This window comes from Dasypus novemcinctus, chromosome 21 (genome assembly GCF_030445035.2).
Source record: "Dasypus novemcinctus isolate mDasNov1 chromosome 21, mDasNov1.1.hap2, whole genome shotgun sequence".
Classification (NCBI taxonomy): domain Eukaryota; kingdom Metazoa; phylum Chordata; class Mammalia; order Cingulata; family Dasypodidae; genus Dasypus; species Dasypus novemcinctus.
Genome location: NC_080693.1, coordinates 60982501 through 60995464, shown reverse-complemented (window position 1 = coordinate 60995464; position 12964 = coordinate 60982501). Strand labels below are relative to the sequence as shown.

The 12964-nt window shown below is 46.0% G+C and overlaps 1 protein-coding gene across 1 annotated transcript; it reads right to left on the bottom strand.

The window, feature by feature from the left end:
* Positions 1–8040: 8040 nt before the first annotated feature.
* EIF1 (eukaryotic translation initiation factor 1) lies at positions 8041–9984 on the bottom strand. The gene is made up of 4 exons (XM_004471626.5): positions 9814–9984; positions 8989–9152; positions 8763–8864; positions 8041–8263 (listed from the first exon to the last, which is right to left on the bottom strand). Exons 1-4 carry the CDS (start codon positions 9842–9844, stop codon positions 8219–8221), a joined length of 342 nt encoding a protein of 113 aa, XP_004471683.1. The 5' UTR covers positions 9845–9984; the 3' UTR covers positions 8041–8218.
* Between the last annotated feature and the right edge of the window lie 2980 nt (positions 9985–12964).

The following is a 12964-nucleotide window of genomic DNA, read 5'->3' as shown; positions in this document are numbered from 1 at the left end:
CCACATGCATATCTAGGGTTCAATCCCCAGCCCCTGGTACCTCAAAGAAAAAAAAAAAAGTCTTGCAGCATTCCTGCTCCCTCTTCTGTGATCTTTTTCTTCCTTTCACTCTGTTATCTATTGAGCTGGTTGGAGTGACAGAAGGTGGGGCAAGAAGGGAACCAGGTTTTTTTTTTAAGGTGGTACTGGGGCAGGGATTGAACCCAGGACTGTGGATATAGGAAGCAGGTGCTTAACCACTGAGTTACACCTGCTCCCCCAGGAAGGTTTTGATGGCTGATTTTACCTACACTTCACTTGGCTGTTGTGAAAAGCCATTTCGGGGAAGGGAGAAGGGACAGTGCGCCTTCTTCAGGCTTTCCTGAAGTTCTCCTGTATGTATAACCCCCCGATTCTGAACTGGCTCTGGCAGAAGGTGGAAGAATTTCTGTTCTGCAGCCAAACTGGAGCTGCCCCGTGGCAAGAGCAGTAGTCCTCTTCATAATTTGCCTATCCCAGCCAGCATTGCAATGGTAAAATTCTGTGTTTTAAACAGATTTCCAAACTCAAGAAGAAAACCCACCTAGTCCAAAATTATAGAGGAAGTTATCAAAGAATGACCTCTTCAAAAGATTCCAGACCAAGAGGATTTTAAACATGGAATTTGATTTAGCCACTGAATGATTTTCAAAGAATAGTTAAGGGAACAGGGAAATTCTCACATAGTGGATTATGTTAATATCTATTCCCCCCCTACTTTTTGTTCTGTTTTTAATGAGTGTGTATTGTTTTCAAATACAGTGGTTTTTTTTTGTTTTGTTTTTTTAAGAAAGTAGTGTGTACCCAAAGTCATCCCCCCTTTACTCCCTACTCGTGGCTCTGGGTGTGGCTTCTGGGCTTCTGACCTTTCTCTTGGTCACCAACTAGGTAGCCTTGGAGCCCTCCTAGTTTCCTACAGTTGTTTCCTGCAGCATTTGGCACTGGGCACCAAATACATCCAAAAGGCATCCTTTCACCTCTCTAGCCCTTCCTGGTCAGTCCTTTCATTCCCTTTTCTTCCTAAATATAGGGGTTCCTCTCGTTTTTCTTGGTGGGCCTCTGATGTCGTGGTTTTGGTTTTGCCTTCTGTGTTCACGGTCCCAATGTTCTGCTTCCAGTCACAGCTTCTATCCCAAGCGCAGACCCCACTGCTCACTCTTTGCTGTGTCCATTCATTCTGTCACAAACATTTATGGGGTGCTTATTTGAGGCAGGAGCTGTGCCAGGTGTGGGGGTTGAGTGATGAACAAATCAGAATGCACCTCTTTTCTTGTGGAGCTCTGTTGGGGAGTCAGCCGCTAAACAAACCATGGTATAAATACCCAAATAATTTCAACTGTATTTACGGCAAGGGTGTCATAAATGGACATGTGACAGGGAGAAGTACTCTCTTTCCCCGTTCTATTTTTCTCCAAAGCACTTATCAACAACTGAATATATAATTTATTTGTTAGATGTTCATCTTCCCCCGCTGGATTGTAAGCTCCAAACGGGCTAGCATATTTTCTCAGTGCTGTATCCCCAGAAACTCAAAACAGCAGCTGGCACATACGAGGTGATGAAAAAAATGTTTGTTGAATGAATGAATAATTCATACTACGAGAGGTTTAAAATGAGCAGGATTCTCTCTCTCATCACGTGGCTTGCTCTCTCTCCTTTGCATCCTCATCTTCTTGAGTAGCAGGAGAACAGCAGTGGTTCTCAACTGGAAGTGATTTTTTGGCAATGTCTGGGGACACTTTTGCTTGCCTATGGGTGGTGGATGGAGGGTTGCTATTGGCACCTAGAGGGTAGAGGCTGGGGGTGCTGCTAAACATCCCACAACGCACAGGACAGCTCCTTCCCAACAGCTACCTGACCTCAGTAGTGCCGAGGCTGAGAAACCCCGGGTTACATATGACCACTGGGAACTGTCATAAGCCTGGGCAAGCTTTTATAGAGTCCTCCAGATGAATATCTTCTGTCTTGTGTCTAGCAGCAAAGCAGTTGTGATTGCTCACAATGAATCTCAGACTTGTGCGCTCAAGAATCTTCTCCCCGTCACATCAATAATCTTGAGGACAACTTTGATCTTCTTCGTCATATATGTCAGGAAGATGCCAGGAATTTTAATTAAAAGATCATTTATTTGAGCTGGGCAAATTATGACAGTTCTTCTCTAAATTGGCCCAGTGGTTAGGGCATCCGTCTACCACATGGGAGGTGCGCGGTTCAAACCCCGGGCCTCCTTGACCCGTGTGGAGCTGGCCCAAGTGCAGTGCTGATGCGCGCAAGGAGTGCTGTGCCACACAGGGGTGTCCCCCGCATAGGGGAGCCCCACGCGCAAGGAGTGCACCCATAAGGAGAGCCGCCCAGCGCGAAGGAGGGAGCAGCCTGCTGAGGAATGGCGCCGCCCACACTTCCCGTGCCACTGACGACAACAGAAGCGCACAAAGAAACAAGACACAGCAAAAAGACATAGAAAACAGACAACCGGGGGAGGGGAGGGGAATTAAATAAATAAATAAATAAATCTTAAAAAAAAAAAAAAGAGCAGATTGAACATGGCAAACAATTAAAAAAAATATAATCTGTACTAATATTTATACCATTTAAAGAGTTTTTGATTTTCCCCATTGAAAAAGTAACACAACATTGCTTATATTTAATTAGAAGATAAAGCATGACTTTTGACAAATTAAAAAATGATATTGCATTATGTTTGGTTATGAGATGAAATATATATTAAAATGCTGATTTAAATTTCATTATTTTCACAATTATAGTTCACTCATGACTTCCTTATATTTGCTATTATTTAATTGTATTTTAATTTGATAACTTTTATACAAATTTTTTCCCTAAAAGGTGACATAAGAGAGCTTCAGGCTAGTCATATGCATGCATATTGCAAATAACAGGTGGGAGATGTGACCTGGTCTTTGATTCCAATAAATAAGAAACCAAATTCGATATGGCCATCACTGTATTTTCTCCTTCAACATTGCTTTTGACATTCTGGAGAGCTCTTAATCAGATGACTGTCACCTGCAGGTCTAGCAAGTCTTGAGGGGGATGCCTAGCAGTCACCATCACTCTTGGGCCACCCCCAGCAGTTCTGGCCTGAGACTTGGAGGGCTCCGGCCAGCTCTGTACTACTGCAGAGCTTCCTGGCTGTCCTGTTAGTAGCCAGGTTTCTGAACCTCTCATGGAGAGCAATGATACTCAATCCATCTTCACTTCACTGTTGCTTTCCGTATCTAAATTGCTTTTGTGCATTTCAATGTAGATCTAAAACTGTAATGGAAAATGTACTTATAAAAACTAAACATCAGGGGAGTGGATGTGGCTCAAGCAGTTAATTCCTGCCTTCCACACAGGAAGTCTGGCTTTGGTTCCTGGTGCCTCCTGAAAAACAAAAACAAGCAACAAGCAAAATGAATGAAAAAAACAACTCAGGGAAGCCCATGATGTGGCTCAGTGGTTGAGTGCCTGCTTCCCACTTGAGGTCTCGGGTTCAATACCCGGCCTGTAGTATCTAAAAACAAAAACAAAGTGTCACAAGGTTATGCTCTTTTTCAAGCCAGCTTGCAGATCTGAATATGAGATCTGCTGATTTTATTGGTCCGAACTGGTGCTTCTCCAACTTTCCCCTGCATATGGATCATCTGGGAGGCCTGGTTAAAATGCAAATTCTGATTTAGAAGATCTGCGATGGGGCTTGAAATTCTGCCGAATATGGTCCCAGGTGATGCTACGCTGCTGAGCCAGGACCACAATCTGAGTCGGAAAAGACTTCACAGCCACGCGCCTGCCTTTCTCCTTGTGCTTGTTTCCAGGTGCTTCACGGAAATGGAGTGAGAATCAATGACTTGACACACGCACGATGTCATGTATGCTCCACGTTAACTTATTTTTCAATCTTTGGGTTTCCTATGCTTCCTGTTTTTAAACAATGGTCCGATATGGATGTAAATTAATCATGAATGACGAAGACTAAAGATAATTTGAACTGTGTAATGACCCAGACTGCTGTGGCTGGGTGAGGCCTGGTGAAAGCTGGTTTGGGGAGAGAGGGAGTCAGCGCGGGCATCTGAGGCCATGGACTCCAGCCACTGCGTGTCTTTCCTGCCCAGTGCACACTCCATTTTAAAGGGGGAAATTTGAAAATACTTTAAATATTTGTTAACTTTAAAAAGAGATGTTGAAATAGGCACTGTTACTGCTTCTAACATTCCTGGAAAAACCTTTGTTACTCCCTGGGGGTTTATAACTCCTTGCATGGAAAATATGGACCAGTGACTCAACTTTTTTGGGTAGTGGGCTCTGATGTTATGGACAGTCTCCCACTAAAATGCACATGCTACATTACACCCAAATCTCTCACAAAATCTCAGTGTTACTTTTCTCAGATGCTGGTAACCAAGTTCTGACCACAGGCCGCCCCTTATTCCATCTTTTTTTTTTTTTTAAAGCATTTTATCAATTTATTTGGAGTATTGATAAAGCTCAATAGCTACAGAGACATGGCTTTCTATATTAAACATTAAACAGCAGAAATAACCTTACTCTCTTTGGAATATTAATTATCTCATCATCATTTAAAACATTTGGGTCACTTGGATGCTTTCAGCCTATCTACAGGCCATCTAGGTAAAGTACACGTTTGGATTTCCAAGGGCACAGACCTCCTCAATATTGAAACATAAATTCAATAAGCATCAAACCTGAAAGACATGCTGAGCATACCTGCTGCTTTAATCACATAAAAGCATTTACAGGTACAAGAGAAGGGAACATAGGAGGTAAAGCCTTTAAAAGGATTTCCAAAGAATATTCAAATTAGTGATTCCATAAATAGACATGCTAAATGGTTTGTTAATACAATAGTCTGATGAGAGTTCTAGTGACCAGCTGTTTGCCTACGCCATCTTAAATACAATATTGTCAGGTTACTTTTCCTGGTTTCACTCTGATGGTGCTTTCTCCTGCTCAAGTTTCCGCAATAGCTCCCCATTAGCCAGTTTCCCCAAGTATGGATGTGGCACCCTACAGAACTGGGTTCAAAATGCAGAACCTTGGGCCCCACATGGGAGCTGCTGATTAGAATCTCTGGCTGCTTGGGCAGAGCCATGTCTTAGGGCTTATTAGCCCAGGCATTCTAGCTTCGGGGACTCTATACCTCACATCAGATCGATTAAAATGTACCATATACCAAACAAACCTAATATTGTCCTTTTTATAGACTGTTCATTGCATTTATAAATATGCAAGACCTTTATTGCAGTTATCTTATTGCTGATATTTCATTTTGTAGCATTAAACATTCACTCTTTCTGCACTGCATTTTGAGGAGTCAAATTTTGGAGATAAGAACTTTTCAGTTCTTAGATATTTTCGTAGGTCCTTGAAAAGCAGATGGAACCTGGGCATTGTTCAGCTCAAAAGAAATGGAGGCAAATGGGGCCTAGAATGTGAATTTTATCAATATTTGAGTTAGAAGGGATTAAGATAATGAATATTACTAAGTTCTCACATTATGCACTAATTTTGAAATAATCTGGAAAGTTAAAAATTAGTAATGGGGCTCAATTTCAAAGCAGGTAGGCCAAGGGACTAGTAAACTTGTTTTTATACTAAAGCCACAAGGGGGCACTGTCTAGGCTGGTAGGCAAGGAAGGGAGGCTGTGCCATCATCCTAGAGAAGCTTGGTTGCAGGTTCAGTTAGCTAACAGCAAGTTCGTTTTTTTTATTTTCATAGATTTCTGTAGTTTTAGTGACCTGTTTTCATTGTCTTTATAACATTTAAAAAATGCTCAGTCTGTGCCACTGTCTCCTACAGCTCCAGAGGGTAGGAGTGGGGCAGGGGACCACTGATCCCTGGCCTGGAATAGGGGTGGGAGATGGGAGGGGGGCTGGGAGAAGGTGGACTGAGGAGCAGAGTGGGGCACTGGAAGACAAAGAGAGGGGAGAAAGGAATGAGAGGTGAGACTGGGGGTCAGAGAGCGATGCTGGGTGATTGGGAAGACATTCTCACCATAATCAATTCCTCAGTGCTACATTTGTGTCGTAGCTTATGGCTCAGCCCCCTCTGACTTTCCCACTCACCATCCACTTGCTGACTCAGTTGGCTTTTCTCTGACTGTCTCACCATTATGTAGGACATAATTAGCCCCTATTGCTAGGTGCACTGAGTCCATGTATATTTTAAGCAAAGCGCAGGCCTGGCACGTAGTTAAGGAGCTAGAACTGCATTATTTCTGCTCTTATGTGGCACCTTTGTTCCTGCCAAATGGTCCCACCTTAGGCTGTTCACACATACTATGCTTTTCCACCTCTGCGTCTTTCCCAGATTCCCTTTACTTTCCCTCTGCCTGGAATGCCTTCCCAGTCCTTAGAAACGCTGACTCTGGCCAAGCCCCACACAGTGCTGGGTTGCTCAGCTGTGTTCTCTCAACCACCAAAGACAACTGCTTTCTGAATTACTTCAGCCCTGAGGCCCTCAAAAGGCATACACAGATGCAGAGAGCCTAACACAAGACCTGACACTTCAGTTCTCATCAACCTCTAGCTCATGTGAATATTTTGTAGGTTTCCTACCATCTGCTGATTGTAGTCTTCTGTTGAGTCTTGCCTCCAAGTTCTTAAAATAAAAGGCCACTACTTTTCATTTAAAAGTACCACCCAGGGAAGCAGGTGTAGCTCAGTGGTTGAGTACCTGTTTTGTACGTAGGTGGTCCTGGGTCCAATCCCCACTACCCTCCTAAAATAAAAAAAAAGTATCACCCAAATGTTTTGAATGCCACTGTTAGGAGATATGTGCGAAGTTCTTTTATTAAACAGATCAGGTTTATAGGAACTTGAGTTGCAGTACAAACCCTGCCCTTAGGGTCAGAGTCCTCTTCCATTTTCAGGGCAGCTGCCACTGGCTCACTTCCACACTTCACCTGGTTCCAAGGCTGTTTCCTAACCTGGTCTCTGTAAGAACTGCCACCCAACTCACATTCAAGAGCCTGGCCTTCATCTGCAAGACAGAAGCAGCCTGAGGTTAATGAATGGGAATAGTGATTATTCAGGCAACATGAAGCCCATGTTTTACTATCTGAAATTAGGACAGTTTGGTGCACTTGTGCTGAGATATTGGTAACAGAACGAACCCAAGGACAGACCTTTATATACCTAGGAAAGTGCATCGAAGTCTGTCAGTAATGCACCATGTTAATGGGACAGCACAACTCTGGCTAAATGCTTGTAGAGCAGCTGACCTGTGGGAAACCTGGAGGGATAAGCTCAGTTTTTTCCTGGCCAAAAGGTTGAGGGCCCATTTCTGTGGTTCTTTAATATACCCCAAATTGACTATATATAAGAAAACCAGAATCTGCAAGTCAAGTGTTTCTGAAAACAAATTTTATTTAAATAAGAGTTTAAATACATTACATAACATTAAAACTGAAGGGGGAAAAAACCCAAAAACCAGTTTTGATACTTCACATGGCATTGGGCAGCTGTTGCTAATAAAATGCAAGCTCTACAGCTAGCTACGTGATCAATACATCAGTTTGAATTTTGTTCCCTTGTCAAAAGTTTAACTCTGATAGAAGGTTGCCCTCACATTCTGGTGGCTCTGTTTGGACAATCTTAACTAGGCTATTATGCCTGGTCAAAAGGAACAAAGACCTTGGTGGCTTCACCTCACTAGAGGGAAGGTGGCCTCTCTTAGCACTGCTCACCTGGTCAGCCTGGAGACACCAGGGGCTCTTTCTTTTGTTACCGAAAGGCTCCCCTCTTGTGGTACTGCTGCTGCGGCTGCCTCACCCCAACTTTTCTCAGCTCCATGGAGGGCTGGTCAGGTGGTGACATTTTCTCAGGGCAGGGAATTTTGCAGGAGGAGGACCAAAGAGCTTCTGGCCAAACATAGGCGTCCGTGATCTTGGGGACTCTGGGCGTAGCTGAAACATCACGTTATTGCTTTGTTTCAGGCTGGACACTGCCAGGCGCCTACTGCTTGAGCTCTGTTTAAATGAGGGACTTCAAGACTAGACAGCATGGCTCTTTTCAGTTTATTGCATGAAGGAGTTACACTAGTCCAAGTTAAAAGCGGACCCCAAATGGTTACATTATACAAGCTGTGAGGTTTTTAAACTTGTGACAAGGGACAGAAGGGAAATTTTCTACTCATTGCAAGGAAATCCTCACTTAAGCTTCAGTGAGCCACAAGCACTTAAAACCCATGAACCTTCAGCTGGTCGTCCTTAGCCAGTCCAATCTGCAAAGAGAAAAGGGCAAAATTTTAAAGGGTGGAGGAACTAAAGCCTCTTATTTCTGATGCCAACCATCTTCTCTCATTTTCATGCTGCTACTGTGTGTGTGAAACCCAAGAGTCAGACACTAAGGTGGACAACCCAACCACCATGAGCACCAATTCTTAAGCACGGGCACTAAAGTTAAAAACTACCCTTCTGAATATTTTGTGTGTCCAGGAGGTACATCACAAGACTCTGAATCAAGGTCTATGAGGACCAGATAGCTGTAATCGCTTCAGTTATATCACGAACCAAGATATAATAGGAATTTAGTACTTAATTCACGGTTTACCTGAAATTCATTCAGAAACCAATGCTGCTCATGTGTGTTTAGATTTGCATCTTTAAAGTAGAAACATACACAGTACACTTAAAAACAAACAACTCCCTTCTGTCTTTAGAAACACACGTGACTTGATTTGCCATGGAGGAGACAAACGACCAAGAAGCCACTGAACTCACCTCCACAAGGAACTGGCATATGTTCTTGCGCTGGTCACCCTGTAGCTGAATCACTTCTCCATATTCTGGATGCTCAATTACAGTACCATTGCAGGCAAATTTCTGCAAGCCCAAAGGAAGCAAAGCACATCAAAAGTTGGCCAAGCAACAGTACTAATGCCCTTATCGATCCTTTTTCTGTGATTATGCAACTCAGCAACACCCTCTTGTGGGCAAAATGACCTACCTTCTTAAACGCCTTCACTAGTTTCTTTTTATCGTAATCATCAGCGATCCCTTGGACAGTGGTAAGGGTCTTCCTGCCGTTCCTCTGTTGAATTCTTATATGGATATAATCCTCAGTCCCAGCAGGAAGCAGGTCATCACCCTTACTTGCATCAGCAAAGGGGTCTGGGAAGAAAAGATTAAGTTCGCTTAGGGATGTGACTCAGCTGCTGATGCCACCCATTCAGTCTGCAGCGAGTGCAGAAACTAACACTGAAATCGTTAGCGCTTGGGCCAGATCAGATGTGTCCCGTGTTGGCTCACTCCAACAGGTCAGTCTGGGACGGCCGGCTTCTCCAGCCCAAGGGGAAGCCTGGGCCGCCAGCCCCAGGCCCGCCCATAGGGGCCGATCACGTGTCGGGGGAGCGAGCTCCGGCTGGCGCTCCACCCGGCTGATGCAATCTACCGGAACCCACGTTCTCGAGGCGGGGCAAAGACTGCCACCCCCATTGGTGATCGCGCTCGCCACTTACGGCTGGCACCGCCTTTCCCTCCCCGCTCCGTGACAACGGCAGGTGACGTACCGGACGTGACGTAGGGGTGGCGGGAGGGGGCGGGTGTGGCAAAGGAGACCAGGGAGCCATTAGTAATATGCGCCATCCGAGACGCTGGGCGCCGCCCAAGGGTTGACCTCCCGCCCGCTCCTTCCGGTAGCGCTGAGGGACCGACCCCAGTGCCCCAGCCCCACTGTCCCGCGAACCCGAACATCTTTTCTCCGCCGGAGTTTATAAAGGCCCGGGGCGTTCCTCTTCCCCGTCCCGGGCCTGCGGCCTTTCCCACAGCTTACCGAAAGAGTGGAGGTTCTGGATAGCGGACATACGATACGATTCCTTTTCCTCGGTGGAAACGGCCTGCGGAAGGCGGCGGCGGGAGAAGGCGGGCAGGGGGGACGGAGCGTCGGGAAGCGAGGGGGCTCGAGGGGGAGGCTGCTGAGTCCTCGGCGGCGGCTCAGTGACTGGGGCGGAGGGGCGGTGCCTGTTTTCACTTATATAGGCGCCCCTGTGACGCCAGCGCGCTGCCCTCACGTACCGTCCCCACCCACGGCGTTGTGCCCCCAGCGCCCAGGCGCCGCCGCTTCCAATTGGTCCGGGCGCGAGGGTGCGGAAGGGCGCCTGCGCAGGAACTCTGTGCTGCGGGAGGGCGTCCTCCCGACGCCAGGAGAGGCGGAAGGGGGAGGGAAAATTTGGTCCGTCTCAGCGCCTGCGCAGTGCGGCTGGAAGGTGTCTGCACTGCCGAGAAAAGTGGCGGAGGTTTCGCACGCGCGTGCGCACCGTGTCTTTTGGCACATTCCGCCCTCTTTACCCTGTTGCAACCCTACTTGTTGGATGAGGTGTTTTTCAGGGTAGGTTGGCATTTCTTAGAGGGGAATTAGATGCTGAGCCTCCCAACACTACAAATTCTCACCATCTCATTACCATTTACCTACCCATCTGTCCACCCAGTCGCCCACCTTTCCGGAAAGATTTAGGGTGGCAGTCTAATTAATGAACATACAATAATCAAAACCTTGACCTTATCACTTAGATTAGACCATTTAAGGAAAGAATGTGCCCAGTGCATTAGCGTGAATGATGAACTCAGGTCCCTGAAGGCGATCCTGTGTCACACGAATTGTGTGAGGTACAGCCTTTCCAGGGCTAAGAGGGAATATTTCCTCCAAAACAGTCTTTATTGCTTTTTGAATTCGTTTATTGAAATGTTATTTAGTTCGTCTCAGGTGCAGGGGTAAAGTGGTGACAATGACCAGGATTTTAGACCCAGAGTCCTCCAGGGGCCAGGCAGGTAAGATAAAGGGGTGAAGACAGCCAAGTGTGATGTAATGGGTGTGGTGGGGACTGGGGTAGGACTAGAGGCTGTAGCCGTTACTCAGGGGGATGTAGCCCTTTGTGATCTTTTTCAGGAGAACCTGGAAACCCAGAAGTTTATTTGCAATCTCTCAATTTTAAATATTGCCAATAAATTGAATTTTTGGAAAAACCCTGTGCAAACCAAACCGAAAATAATATGTGTGTGGCTGCCTGCGATTGCCCTCTGGTAGTGAGGCTCAGTGCCCTCATGGCGCCAAAATCTAGTGGGAGATATAGATAATAAACAGTATGATAACGGCAATGGTAAGTGCCTACAAGGAAATAAACAGGGTGATGTGAGAGAGCACGGGGCCAGGGTCCTTCTTCAGCCAGGGCAAGAGCATGCCGAACAGAAAAGCCCTGAGGTTGGGAAAGTGAGGTGTACTTGGTAGTTTGTTTTGATCATGTATCTACTAAGTACTCTTCTGATTAATGACTTGGCTTCCCTGATATCAGGAAGGGGGATCCCTCGCTAGCGGTCATGGGCATCCCAGGTTTGCATTCATCCCAGTCTGAGAAGCTGAGGACCCAGCCCTGGAATATGGGCCCCTCAGTAGCCAATACCCCCCCAGGCTGCCCTCCAGGGAGGAGCCTCCACACTGAAGGCACAGCTGGGCTTGAAGGGGTTTGGGGAGAGAGTGTGAATGACAGCTGTTCTTCCCAGCCTGCACACAATATTTCCTTACATGGATATTGAAAAAAATAACAGTGTGAGCCAATTTATCAATCTTCCCTTTTAGGAAAAAAACCCTTTCCATGTCTTATTAAAGGAATCACTTTTCTGCCCTGAGTTTATAAAAATATTCTTTTCTTTTGAAAGTTTTAAAGCTTTGCTTTCCACATTTAGGTCTTTATCCCTAAATGAGTTAATTTTCTTGTGTGGTGTGAGGCAGGCGTGTGATTTTATTTCTTTTTCCTGTCTGGAAAACCAATTGCTCAGCACCACTTAATGACGAGTATATCCTTTCCCCACTGATTCGTCAGGCCTTCTTTACCATAATCGTGTTTTCATTCATGTGTGGTGTTGTTTCTGGAGCTTCTGTTCTGTTCTACTGGTCTGTTTATCCCTGAGCCACACTCTTAATTTTAGTTGCTTTACAAGCATCTTGATGTCCAAGAGGAAGAGTCGCTCCACTTTGTTCTTCAGAATTCTCTCGGCTATTCTTCCGGAAAATTGGCTTAGTCTGCCCACCATAACCACTCTGCTTCCTGTCATAACGACGCTTTCCCTGGGCATATAGAGAATCCTTGTCCTTCTTGTACTGTGTCATTTTGTGGGGTTGGTGCTTGCAGCTCTCGGCTATTCTTGGTCCTAGTTCCCTTCTCAGCCTTGTCACCGCTCTCCACCTTGTACTCCACAATTATTCCTTGAAACACCCCAGGTTTTCTCATCTTGGGGCATTTGCCCCTGCACTTCCCTTTGCTGGTACATTCTTCACTCCTCCCTTTGGCTTCTCCCACTCATGCTTCAGGGCTCAACTAGGACTATCCATTCTTCTGAGAAGTCTGGGCTGGGAGGTCCTTCTCTTTGCTCCCACTTCTATTTTGGTATTTATCATATTGCAGTTTGCTTACCTAGTCCCTGAAGTGGCTACCTAATTTGCTAAGCCCAGCACAAATGAAAAAGTGAGGCCCTTAGTTAGGAATTAAAAATTAAGGGGGGAGGAGCAGATATAGCTCAGTAGTTGAGTGCCTGCTTCCCATGTATGAGGTCCTGGGTTCAATCCCTGGTACCTCCTAAAATAAATAAATAAACAAACAAGAATTTCAAGGCAGCAGAGCATTAATCAAAGCACAGGGCTTCTGTGTCTGCACAGGTCGCGGGCCCATGAGCTGTTCCCTCATTTGTCTCCCCTGCTAGGCTGCAGGCTCAAAGGGCAGGGTACATGCTCAGTGCTTGCTGAGGGAACATTGTAGGTGCTCAGTTACTAGGAATGGCTGACCCTTGGTTGCAGGCTGTGACCTCTGCCACCTGTTTAGAGAGTCCTGGAGCAGACGGTTGAGAAAAATCCCTTTTCAGAGGCCTGCCTCTGGGCTCCAAAGGGAGCAGTTAGACTCTGCCTCCTGGTGCAGGGTGGGGAGGGTGGCTGT

Bases quoted from the DNA above. Each gene is read 5' to 3' on its own strand.
- EIF1 (XM_004471626.5), bottom strand. From the start codon at position 9,844: ATGTCCGCTATCCAGAACCTCCACTCTTTCG. The intron at 9,153-9,813 runs GTAAGCTGTGGG...TTTTCTTCCCAG, and splicing joins CCAGAACCTCCACTCTTTCG to ACCCCTTTGCTGATGCAAGT. The intron at 8,865-8,988 runs GTAGGTCATTTT...TTGGGCTTGCAG, and splicing joins TAGTGAAGGCGTTTAAGAAG to AAATTTGCCTGCAATGGTAC.